General features: G+C 47.0%; 2 protein-coding genes across 2 annotated transcripts; both read left to right on the top strand.

The window, feature by feature from the left end:
* The first annotated feature begins 1,120 nt into the window (after positions 1–1,120).
* LOC142246769 (nmrA-like family domain-containing protein 1) lies at positions 1,121–4,105 on the top strand. Its single transcript, XM_075319820.1, has 5 exons — positions 1,121–1,220; positions 1,962–2,200; positions 2,344–2,593; positions 3,382–3,572; positions 3,923–4,105. The coding sequence occupies exons 1-5, from the start codon at positions 1,181–1,183 to the stop codon at positions 4,103–4,105; spliced, it is 903 nt and encodes a 300-aa protein (XP_075175935.1). The 5' UTR covers positions 1,121–1,180.
* A 3,639-nt stretch (positions 4,106–7,744) lies between these two features.
* Positions 7,745–13,056, top strand: LOC142246768 (nmrA-like family domain-containing protein 1). Its single transcript, XM_075319819.1, has 5 exons — positions 7,745–7,784; positions 9,337–9,575; positions 9,707–9,956; positions 10,718–10,908; positions 12,705–13,056. Exons 1-5 carry the CDS (start codon positions 7,745–7,747, stop codon positions 12,882–12,884), a joined length of 900 nt encoding a protein of 299 aa, XP_075175934.1. The 3' UTR covers positions 12,885–13,056.
* The last annotated feature ends 204 nt before the right edge of the window (positions 13,057–13,260 follow it).

Below are 13,260 nucleotides of genomic sequence, written 5' to 3'. Positions count from 1 at the left end.
TAGGGCAGGCTTTCCCTCAGCTAAAGGAAGCGCCACAGCACTGTGTTTTATTACTGCCACGTGTGGAGACTTGCGAAGAATAAAACATGTTTGTTATTTGCATTGAACCATGCCTGAAGAGTATTTGTGCGCCGGACAACACCTGCACCACCACACTCTGCCCCACTAAGACATCTCCCGTCCCGATAGTGACGGCAGAGCCAGGTGTAAGCCTGTCAGCAAGGGGCACGACTACAAGGCCGGAGGCACCCCTGGCACCCCGTTACACACCTACGTCCCCTAAACCGCCAGCCCCTTTCAGATCGAAGTTACTGCAGGGCCCCCGGGTCCGGAGACGCTCGAGCCACCCACCAGCAAGCCCGGATCCGAGCTGCTCGGCCGCAGCCGAGCGCGGGGCGGTACATATATATCCATCAGCTGATACCAGAGGCCTCATAAGGCTAGTTTCAGACTTGCGTTGGGTTGAATCCGCTGGGTCCGTTGCTGCGTCGTTTTGACGCATCTGTTATTTTTGTGTTGTCAACAGATGCAACGGGTCCGTTATTTCACAGGAATCCGTTAGCTGATTCCTGTGAAATAACGGACCAGTTAGATCCGTTGCATCCATTTGGCGTCCGTTAGGCGTCCGTCTAACGGAATGCGTCGGCTCCGTTTTTGTTTTGTTTTTTCAATTTTTTTCATTCTGGGCAGGCTCAGTAGAAATTAGAGGAATCCAGCGGCGGATTCCGTTGTAAAGCACTTTGCAACGGAATCCGCCACCATAGGGATCCATTATAACTATTGACGGATGTAACGGAATCTGCCGCTCGGCGTCATTTTAACACAAGCAATTATCGTTACATGCTGCGTTCCTACCGCTTGGCGGAAGCAACGCAGCGTCGGCCAGCGGAAGCAACGCACGTACTTTTGGCACAATCCGTCATCCATACAAGTCTATGGGAAACAGCGGAATCCGTAAATGGATTCCGCTGTTTTCCAAAATGGCGGATTGCAACTGAAGGAAAACAACGCAAGTGTGAAAGTACCCTAATTAAGCAGCACATAAATTCCCAGTTCTGAGTCATAATGACACTTGGCCGCAGCCCAGGGGCGGGGAGGGTCCGGGGCTTCAGTATATAACCCTCTCTACACTGGGCCGGGCTGTATACCTGCAGGAACCCTCCAGTCTACAGCAGTGGCCATGGCTGACAGGAAAGTGATTGTAGTGTTTGGAGCCACAGGTGAGTGCAGGGAGGGGAAGGGCTGAAGTTTGGGGGTGTCTGGATGTGGGGGGGGGATTCTGTGCCCGTCCCCCTCATCTGACTGTAGAGGTCTCCTCACCTGCTGTATACTCCCTCATATATCCCCCTATATACATGCAGTAATGCTCTGCTGCACTACAACCCCCAGCATATACATCTAGCCCTGTCATGTGTAAAGCAATTTCATTATTTCCCTGAAACTTTCCTACAAGTTCTGTTCTGTGGGGCCGGGTCTGGGTTTCATTAATATGGCCGCTGTCCCATGATTTTAATGCTGAGGACAATTCGTGTCTCGTTAAGATGATGATCCACATAGTGGAGTTTCATAGTGTCATTTCAGCATCATATTTCCATTATATAAACAGGTCTGCAACCGGCGTCTTATGTAACATATGGGGGGAGGGGGAACCCATAACCCCCTTCATGACCATCAATATGTCCTGAGCTGGGTATTTGGAAAGTGATGGCTGCACCTGACTAGTGAAGCTTCAGCAGGTGCTGACTACAGCTGATCAGCCATATCGCCATTGTTTGTGGCTGATTAACCCCCTTAAATGCTGCAACCATTAATGACCGTAGCCTCTATATGGTTATAAAAGGAAGCGAGCGCCCTCTTTAATGCCATCGATCGTGATGGATTTTTGTCTGGGTCTGCCAGCTGTGGTGGTGAGTTTGGCTGCGGTGCTGATGTCCGCCATGTCTGGTCCTTTCTCTCTTCAGGAGCTCAGGGTGGGTCGGTCGCTGCCGCTCTCCTGGATGATGGCAGCTTTGAGGTCAGGGCAGTGACTCGAGACCCCAGCAAACCGGCAGCTGCGAAGCTAAAGGAGGCCGGAGCGGAGGTCGTGTCCGCGGATCTGGACGATGAGAAGAGCCTGGAGGCCGCACTGAGCGGAGCGTATGGGGCGTTCCTGGTCACCAACTCATGGGAACATTGCAGCAAAGAGAAAGAGGTCCAACAGGTAATAACCCCATGGAGAGATCGCAGCACTAGATGTGTTTAGTTTTATAAAATCTGGTGTTCATCCTGAGCCTCCTGGTTCATGTATTTAATGAAAGGAGTTCGTATTTTTTTTTTTTTTTTTTTTTTTCCCCTCCTCTCCAGGGTAAAGTGACTGCAATTATTTCCAAGCGTCTCGCCCTGGAGATCGTGGTCTTCAGTGGCCTGGAGAATGTGAAGAAACTGACGGAGGGAAAGCTGGAGGTGCTGCACTTTGATGGGAAAGGTGAAATTGAGGAATATTTCCGTGAGATCGGGGTCCCCATGACCAGCGTGCGGCTTCCCAGTTACTTCGAGAACCTGCTGACCTTCTACAAGCCCCAGAAGAACAAGGACGGTGATGGCTACTCACTAGGTACAAGAAACGGGGATTTTACAGAACCTGCCATAAATGGGTTTTCACCCCTAGCATGACTAAGCGCTGAACACGTCTGTGGTTTGCATACATGCAGTCCTGTGCCAACTAGACTGTGCCGCCTCTCGCAATGCAACTGTATTGAGCGAGGTCTAGTTGGCATGTCGCTGGAAATATGGAACTCTCATACATGCAGTTACGCTTCGGGGGGGAGAGGTTACCCCTAGTCCACCCCAAACTGTCTGGTAAAATGTCCGTCTTCCTCTCCCTTCCCAGGTCTGCCATTGTCAGCACTACAGCTGAACTTGGCCAGTACAAGCCCTGTGACTGTAGACTTGCGACGCCTCATGATGTTTTGTTGGCAGGAGCAGTGAGCATGTGATTTGCATATATGCAGTCATGTGCCAACTAGACGTCCTGCGGCCTCTCACAATGCAAGTGTATTGGCCGAGGCCAGAAACAGTCTAGTTGGAATGTGGCTGCATGTATGCGATTGTCATACTTCCGGTCACCCTCCCGACACAGGAGACTTCTCACTGACTGCAGACTTATGATTTTCACGCAGAATGACTGCAGACTTGTCAGGTCTTAAACAACCCCTTTAAATGGCTTTATTACTACTGGGGCCCTTAGTCTTCCTTCTCCAGTATTGTCTCCCCAGTGGCTGATGCTCTCGTAAAAGGGATACAAGACCCTCTTCTCAAATGCCGAATACAGTTGTGTCCAGTCTACAGGTTTGACTCCAGACGATCAGTTGGCTCCAGTTTCACGACTTTCTCTCTTTCCAGCCATCCCGATGGGTGATGTGCTCTGGGATGGGATGTCCGTCAAAGACTTGGGTGGCGTGGTGGTCACCATCCTGAAGGCTCCATCAGAATACATAGGAAAGAACATCGGTCTCAGCACGGAGAAGCTGACGGTGGAGCAGTATGCGGCCATAATGTCCAGAGTCACCGGCAAGGACATCAAAGACGCCAAGGTGAGATCAGAGGCCTCTCCGGGGATGGATCACACTTATCTCACCGAGGCAAACGTAGATGTAAATTTTTACATTTAGGCTCTGCCCTCAAATGAGAAAGCTCCTAATGGCTGCCACAGTGCAGACTGGGTGTTAATTACAAAGGCAGCCATCTTGTACCTGACACTACACATGGAGGGGGATGGGGTGTCCTATGCCAACTGAAAACCAGAGCTGCATTTATAGTTCTGCTGACTGACCTGCAGCCCAAGAGCCAACTACCTCCTCTGCTTAACATGGATGATACCAGAGAGCAATAGGTTATATTGAGGCCTATGGTGCAATGTCTTAATTGTGTATTTTACCCGCAGATCACCCCTGAAGCCTATGAGAAGCTCGACTTCCCCGGAGCGGCAGAACTGGCCAACATGTTCCGCTTTTACAACATGATGAAGCCTGACAGGGACGAGGCACTGACCTTGAAGCTCAACCCCAAGGCCAAGAGCTTTGAGGCATGGATGGAGGAGAACAAGGAGGCGTTTATGGACTCATGAAGTAACTTATGACGTGTGGTGGAGAAAAGTCTGACATATAAGGGGCTGCTTTAGCAAAACTAGTGCATGGAGACCAGGAAAGCATTACCATAGCAACCAGTCAGAATTCACCTCTCACTTCTGAGCTGGCCTATGGAAAATGAAAGCTGTAACCTGATTGGCTGCTATAGACAACATCTGTTACTCTAGTTCTGCTGTAGAACCTGTGCGGACAATGTCTTCTACATTGTGTGTTCAATAAAAAAATTTTTTTTTCCTAAATTCTGTCTGAATTATAACGAAGGCCCAGAATCCCATCTGACGTGGTGTTGTCAATAGCAACAGATTTCTTTCCACTTTCAATGCCTGCTGGGAAATGAAAGCCACAATCTAACTGGTTGCTATCGGCCGACAGTGGTGGAGGTGTCCATAATGACCAACACGTGGATACGCGGCCTTGTGATTCCCAGTAACCCAACTGTTGCCTATAGCAATGTTAGAAATGAGAGGAATAGTTGCCATGGGTAACAAAGTCTGTTATGGTGACCAATTCATCATCATTTTTCTACAAGCTCCTGATGGAGGTCACAGATGGTGGCGAAACTCATTAATGTCAGCTAAATAAAGGGCTGCAGCTCAGTGACTGGAGCGGCGGTCACTAATGTGCAGTAAGACGCCATTAACACAAGTGCAATATGTCCTCCTCCCACATCCTGTATTGTCAGTGGAACAACCCCATTAAGACTCATTAATAAACCCAACATCTGGGGGCTTCAGGTCATTACTGGGTTAACTGCCTATTAAATCATGTTCACAGTTACGAGGATCTGTGGCCTGAGAGTCATACAAGGGTTAAATGCTTGGAAAATCAGATGCCCAACTTTAAAGGAAAAAGTGAAATTCATCAGACCCACAGCACCAACTGGCGCCATAACCAGAGACCTAGGAGCCCTGTACAGGTGATAGCTGGTTCGGGGCTGCAACCTAATACAGCCGGGGCGAGGAGCTGTTGGCAATCACCGCTGGTGCCGCGACTCTAATGGAAAAAACAATTTTTATTTATTTTTTTTTTTTTTGTATTTATTAGTCATTGACAGCAAACAGAACACTTGATAATAAAAGACAAACACTAAGGCGTTGTGCAGCTCCCCTCCTTTCCGCAATCTGGATGAGAAACGCTGGTTGAGAAATGGCAATCAGTCCACGTACAATTCCCTCTACATCAGAAGAGTCTGTTTCCATTGAGGTTTGGGCTAGACAGCCATTTTCCACCCTCAGATTATCACAAGCAAGTCACAAAAAAAAAAAGCCCTATGACTGAGGAGGGGGCTGGCTTATGGGTACATTGCAATATAATGCAGGTTTTATTTCTTTTTACTTACACGATTAGTAATAGGGGTGGTCTCAAACTCCCACCCCATTAATAACCTTGGGCTTAATGGGTTGTTTTTTTTTTTTTACAAATCACAGCTGTTATTAACCCCTTATATTACCTCAATTGCCACAGCTCCATGGCAATCAGGATGAGCTGGGTAAAGCACCAGAATTAGTGCATCTAATATATTCACAAATTCTGGGCAGTTGCGGACTGCTATTTTTATGCTGGGGAGGGCCCAATGACCATAGGCCTCCCCAGCCTGAAAATACCAGCTCCCAGTAGTCTCTGCACCAAAACCTCTGGTGATCACAACTTCTTACTTGCGAACGTGCAGTCACATTTTCTTATATAATTTCTGCTCAGTTGCATTTTTTTTTTTTCTCTTTCAATATTTCCAGCATCTCGCCAGCAGAATGTCAGGCTTTTCATCCCTCAGCAGGTTTGTTCTGTTTAGGTGAAATCAGAGCAGGAGACCAGCATTCCCTGCTTATTATGGTGGTTTGCCTTCTGTGTTTACACAATCAGGTGATGTAGGAAAAACTAAGTGCCCCCCCCCCCCCCCCCCCCTTGCATTACAGATTCTTGTAGTGAAGCTCACGGAGTCTGTGGCGGTTTTCTAGGACGACTTCTCCCCTGTATGAGGCTGGCGGCTGCGGAGGATTACTGCACCACACGGCCCATTATGTACAGTGAGATTATAAACCGCACATCAATACTCGGATTACACCGCCACCCGGGTCATGTGATCTCATTCTCTGCACCTTCAGGGCAAGGATTATCCATAGAAAGAGGAGTCCTTTGAGCTTCACAGTAGCCGTGTGCTAGCAGAGCTCTGATTGGTTGAATGATTATGGCAGCCAATCAGCATGGACCGGCGAGAATCCTAGAAAAAAGAGCCTCTCATCATTTCAAGATCTCTGCTTGCTGTCAGTGAATAAAGAATCCATTATTGCGATTCCAAGGTTCTATATATATATATATATATATATATATATATCCACCAGCTTACAATTTAGTAGCACAGAGATTCCCAAATTTAATCCCCTAGTCTGTAATTTCTTAATTACATTGGGTGAAATCCACCAATAGTCGCCATAACACATTCTCCTACTGTAGATCGGGCAGAGGGGAGAGGCTCCTGCTGCAGACAGTCCTCTTGCAGCCGGACACAGGACGTTTAGGAGGAGACGTGGATGATCTCTTATGCTGTCATCGTATTTTCTGCTGTAATTCTAAAAAGGATTGAAAAAGGTGAATTAAAAGGGTTTTTTCATGGACCAAGAAATAGAAATAAATGATAGAAATCTGCTCTGCTCCCTCATGGTCGTCTCTTCTATTCCTATGGCCTCTTTCACACGTCCGTCAAAATCACGGACGTGTCAAAGGTGCGTATTGTCCTCCGTGTGCCGTGTTTATGGCACACGTGTGTTCTCCGTGTGTTATCTGTGATAACACACGGAGAACGGGAACTTTCTTCTCACCTGTCCCTGGTGTTGCTGTCCGGTCGTGCTGATCTTCAGTCTCCGGCCCTGCGACTCCCCGCTGCTGCTGCTTCTGGCCCGCAGTGGAGTGAATATGCAATGAGCATAATGAGCGGGGGTCAAAAGCAAGTGACAGCAGCGGCAGAGACAGCAGCGCTGGGGAAGGTGAGTATAGCCATTCTTTTCATTTCAAAGACACGTGTGTTTCCTCCGGTGTGTGTCACATGGATCACATTATTATTATTTATTATTATTGCGTCATTTATTCCATGGCGCTTTACATGTGAAAGGGGTACACATAATAGGGACAAGTACAATAATCATAAACAATACAAGGCACAGACAGATACAGGAGGAGAGAGGACACTGCCCGCGTGGGTTCACAGTCTACAAGTGATAGGTGAGGATACAGTAGGTGAGGGTAGAGCCCGTGATGCCGAAGAAAAACGAACATGTCTACGGATAGAGCACGCGTATGCTCCACACGTACACACGGTCCATGGCAAAACACACACGTGTACGCAGACCCATTGATTTTAATGGGTCTACGTGTTCCCGTGTCTCCGACACGTGAGGAAACGGACCAAACACGTACCAGAGACACGGACTTGTGAAGGAGGCCTATGACGGTGTCAGTCCTTACTGCCCTCTTGCATTGCATTTGTGAATCAGGATGCCCAGTCATAATGCCACTTGGCCGCAGCCCAGGGGCGGGGAGGGTCCGGGGCTTCAGTATATAACCCTCTCTACACTGGGCCGGGCTGTATACCTGCAGGAACCCTCCAGTCTACAGCAGTGGCCATGGCTGACAAGAAAGTGATTGTAGTGTTTGGAGCCACAGGTGAGTGCAGGGAGGGGGAAGGGCTGAAGTTTGGGGGTGTCTGGATGTGGACGGGATTCTGTGCCCGGCCCACTCATCTGACTGTAGAGGTCTCCTCACCTGCTGTATACTCCCTCATATATCCCCTATATACCTGCAGTAAGGCTCTCCTGGACTACAACCCCCATCATATACCTCTGTGATGTGAAAACCCAAAAGCCATTTCATTACTTTTCTTAACCTTTCCCTCCATATCCGGGTTTGTCTCTAATATGATGTCTACCCCATGGTTTGATGCTGAGGGTAATGTGGGGGAACCCCGCTCTCTAACCCATTCATGACCTTCAAGATGTCCTGACCTGTGTATTTGGAAAATGGTGGCTGCCCCTGACTGGTGAAGATGCAGCAGGTGCTGATTACAGCTGATCAGTCATAGTAGCATTGCTTGTGAGTGACTAACCCCCTTAGATGTTGCAGCCATTAATGACCGGTGCATCTAAATGGTCATGAAAGGTATGGAGCACCTTCTTTAATGCAATCAGTGGTCATGAGCTTTCTTTTGTGGTGTGTTTTGTGTGTGGGTTTTTTTTTTTTTTTGGAAGATGGTGACATTTTGTGTGCATGTATGTATGTATGACAGATTCCCTTTAAAACACAATATGGAATAGGGGGAGAAAAACAGGGAAAAAAATGTGTGTGTGTGTGTGTGTGTATATATATATATATATATATATATATATATATATATATATATATATATATATATATATATATATATAATATATATATATATATATATATATATATATATTTTTATACATTTTTTTTTTCCCTGTTTTTTCTCCCCCCTATTCCATATTGTGTTTTAAAGGGAATCTGTCACCAGGTTTTTGCTTCCCCCATCTGAGAGCAGCATAATGTAGAGACACAGACCCTGATTCCAGCGATGTCACTTACTGAGCTGCTTGCTGTCATTTTGATAAAATCCATGTTTTCTCTGCTGCAGTTATACAGAGCTCATGAATATGCTGGACTACCTGCAGCATGCCAAGTAGTCCTGTAACCATGTCCTGCTGATAAACTCACTGGTTAATCAAAGCTACACTAAGCAGCCCAATAAGTGACACCGCTGAAATCAGAATCTCTTGCCCAATGTTTTGCTCCTCTCAGATTAGGTGGTGAAAACCTAGTGACAGATAACCTTTAATTCCTGCGAAGCACTTGATTGGTTATCAAACATCCTCAAAGCAGTTTGTCTCTTAAGTGGTATAACCTATGTATGTGTATGCCCTCCCCCCAAAAAAAAATCAAAAAAATCCGTCTAGTGTAGACCACATCTGTAATTAGAGCAAAAAATGACATGAGGCTCAAATACTACAGTCACTGTTGGAACCAAGAAAATAAAGGCCTCGGAGCGCCCTCTGGTGCCCGTTTTGATGATCAGAGTTGTCCCCTCTTGATTGGGACCGCTGGTGAATATTTGCAGGTTGTCACTCGGCTCTCTTGGACTCCTGGGTGGTGAGTTTGGCTGTGGTGCTGATGTCCACCATGTCTTGTCCTTTCTCCCCCCCAGGAGATCAGGGAAGATCGGTCGCTGACGCTCTCCTGGATGATGGCACCTTTGTGGTCAGGGCAGTGACTCGAGACTCCAACAAATCAGCAGCTGCGAAGCTAAAGGAGGCCGGAGCGGAGGTCGTGTCCGCGGATCTGGATGATGCGAAGAGCGTGGAGGCCGCACTGAGCAAGGCGTATGGGGCGTTCCTGGTCACCAACTTCTGGGAGCATTTCAGCAAGGACAAAGAGGTCCAACGGGTAACGACCCCATGGAGATGTAGAATGATGTGGTGCTCATCCTGAGCCTCCTGGTTCATGTATTTAATGTAAGGAGCGCTGTAATGTGTTTGTTTTATAGGTTTCATTCCTTTTTATATTTTCTTGTCCAGGGTAAACTGGTCGCAGATATCTCCAAGCGTCTCGCCCTGAAGATTGTGGTCTTCAGCGGCCTGGAGAATGTGAAGAAACTGACGGAGGGAAAGCTGGAGGTGCTTCATATTGATGGGAAAGGAGAAATTGAGGAATATTTCCGTGAGATCGGGGTCCCCATGACCAGCGTGCGGCTTCCCAGCTACTACGAGAACCTGCTGACTTTCTTCAAGCCCCAGAAGAACAAGGACGGTGATGGCTACTCACTAGGTAGAAGACGCGGGGTCTATTACATTACCTGCCATTGTCATAAATGGGTCGTGGGTTCCTCTCATAGTGTAAGGTCCACTGTCCTCCCGTATCCAGTGTTGGGTGTTTTTTGTCTTTGGTCCTGAGCTATACCCTCCCCAGTTACATGTGTATAAGTTGAAGGCCTGATTTACGAAGATCTGTGGTTTTCATGCCAGTCAGACACTCCTGACTAATGAATCAGTGGTGAGTGCTATGCCACAAGTCTTACTCCAGTCATAGTGAAATTTCTGTCTTGGGGCATACCGCAGTCCGTCACGAATTGGATCGGCTGAGGTGCTCCACACAATTTGTGAGAGCTGGTGTGAAAATGCCTGGATGTTTAACTTTCGTGACTCTTCGAAGCTTTGATGCATTGGGCCCCTAGTTGTTAACCACGTGGGCATGGTCAGTTCATGACCACACCCACTTGGATAACAAGACTAGATTTTTATACACAGGGAAGAAGAGGCTATACCTTGGGAATGGAGAGACACGGGAACAAAAGGGAATAGCCCAATGCCCAGTAAATGCTACTGTGATATATTTTAGACAAAATTCCAACTGAAAATCATAAGAATTATGAATGCAGCTCTGAATGATTGGCGTATAATTAAATATTTTTCAAGATCTGTCTAGGTGGGCATATGATTGACTCTGTAATGTCCCACAGTTGAGGCATTGTTACAGTTGCATCTAGTCTACAGTCTTGGCTCCAGTTTCACGACTTTCTCTCTTTCCAGCCATCCCGATGGGTGACGTGCTCCTGGATGGGATGTCCGTCAGAGACTTGGGCGGCGTGGTGCTCAGCATCCTGAAGTCTCCATCAGAATACATAGGAAAGAACATCGGTCTCAGCACGGAGAAGCTGACGGTGGAGCAGTATGCGGCCATAATGTCCAGAGTCACCGGCAAGGACATCAAAGACGCCAAGGTGAGATCAGAGGCCTCTCCGGGGATGGATCACGCTTATCTCACCGTGAGAAACTTAGATGGAAATGTTTGGTGGGGTTTTTTTTTTCTTGTTTTTTTTTTCCGCCCATGACAGCACCACTGAGAGGGGATCCACTCTTCAAGGACAAAAATCCTACTGATTTAGAGGGCCTCTCACGCATCAGTTGGTTCCTTGACCTCTTCCACTTCACCTATGCTCTGGGCCCAGATAAATACTAGAAAATTGCAGTGGGGTATCCTAAGAAATGGAGTCGGTCATTTGGAAGGAAGATTAATCTTAACTCCATTAACAACTCAGTCCCTGCTTTGGTTGCAAAGAATAGAGAATCTAAGGAGAGGAGTAAACTGGTTACCATCAAGAACAGATGCAAGTCCCAAGGGCTGAGGAGCTCCTTTACCTGACCAGGGTTGGTTGGTAAGAGATTGGGAAGAGGGGGTTGGAGCATGTTGTAAGGGGGTCCCCTATCTTCCATGGTGAATGACCATCACTGACCCAAGAATGCTTCCAGAGATCCCTAACCTGCTCGTTTACAGACCAATCCAGCATACTCGAGTAGCCAGCATACACTTAATGGAGTGGAATTAGAGAAGGGATTTTCTCCTAATCTAATTGCTACCTTGCTCAAGAGTAGGAAATTGGTCACCACAGATATTTTATGGCAGGACTTGGAAAAAATTCTTAGCCACCTCATGAGCTAAGCTGTATGGGGAGGTTCCAGTCCACTCTATTTTGGTTGGATTTAGGTCTCTCTAGAAGTCCAGGTTTCAGCATTATAACTATATAGCCTGGCAGGTAACCATTGGGTGTCTCAGTCCTTGCTCTAGATCAACACCTATTTCTAGACCAAGGTTGCCTTCGTTGGACTTGTATTGGCGGCGCTGATTGAGCCTCCTTTCAAACCCATTGATACTATAACTAAGCTGTAGGGTGAGTGATCTTCAGGCCCCATCAGTAGACCCTTCCTTCTTTCACTCATTCTAGATAAGACTGTTCTTGAGGCCTGAGGTAGCATCTAACCTTTGTAGATCTCGGGAGGTGATTTTTCTTGAATCCTAGGAATCAGGAGGAGCAATGACCTACTCTAGATGTTCGGAGGTGTTTTATAAAGTACTAAGATCTTGGAGAATAGATAAATCCATATGTCAACTTTCATGGTCAGAGGGGGCTTAGGGCTTCTAAATGTACACTTGCCTGATTAGGGAGGCCATTAGTTTAGCCTATTCTGTATCTGGTGAGACTGTTCCAGATAGGTTTTAAAGCTCCACAAGAGCCATGGCCACCTCCAGGATGGAGAAGTCTGATTTATCATCAAACAGATTTGTAAGGCAGCGACATGGTCTCATTCCTCTACCTTTGATGGACACTACGGAATGGATTGGTCTTCCACCTCTGATTTCACGTTTTGTAGAAGGGTTATACAGGCCACGGTCCCTCCCTAACATTTCTTTTTCTCAGTAATGCTCTCCGTGGTGCTGTCGTGGGTTTTGAAAAACGCATTACTGGTAAGTAGGGTAATATATATTTTAATTTAAGCTCTGCCCTCAAATTTGAAACCTCCACACTGGCTGCCATAGTGCAGACTGGAGGTCCATTACCAAGGCAGCCATCTCATACCTGACTCGGACATGGAGTGTCATGTAACCAGAGCTGCATTTATACTTCTGCAGCCCGACAACCAACTGACTCCTCTGCCTAACATGGTTGATACCAGAGAGCAATAGATTATATTGAGGCCTGTGAAGCAATGTCCATTAATTGTGCATTTTTACCTACAGATCACCCCTGAAGCCTATGAGAAGTTTAACTTCCTCGGAGCGGTAGAACTGGCCAACATGTTCCGCTTTTACACCATGAAGCCCGACAGGGACGTGGCGATGACCCTGAAGCTCAACCCCAAGGCCAAGAGCTTTGAGCCATGGATGGAGGAGAACAAGGAGGAGTTTAAAGACTTGTGAAGTAATTTATGACATGTGGTGGAGAAAAGACTGGAATATAGGGGGCTGCTTTAGCATAACTAGTGCGTGGAGACCAGAAAAGTATTACCATAGCAACCAATCAGAATTTAGTTCTCATTTTTGAGCTGGCCTATGGAAAATGAAAGCTGTAATCTCATTGGCTGCTATAGACCGTCTGTTCCTCTGGTTCTGCCGGTTCTTGGGACCATTACTGTGAAATGCTCCGGAGCCTGTGGGGGGGCGACTATTTCTATATTGTGTTCAATAAAATATATAATTTCCTAAAATCTGACTGAATTATAACTAAGGCCCAGAATCCCATCTGAGGCAGCGTTGTCCATAGCATCCAATAACTGCTGGAAAATGAAAGCTGAAT

Source organism: Anomaloglossus baeobatrachus, chromosome 7 (genome assembly GCF_048569485.1).
Source record: "Anomaloglossus baeobatrachus isolate aAnoBae1 chromosome 7, aAnoBae1.hap1, whole genome shotgun sequence".
Classification (NCBI taxonomy): Eukaryota; Metazoa; Chordata; class Amphibia; order Anura; family Aromobatidae; genus Anomaloglossus; species Anomaloglossus baeobatrachus.
The sequence above is the reverse complement of the archived record's forward strand: the minus strand, read 5'-3'. Positions and strand labels throughout refer to the sequence as shown.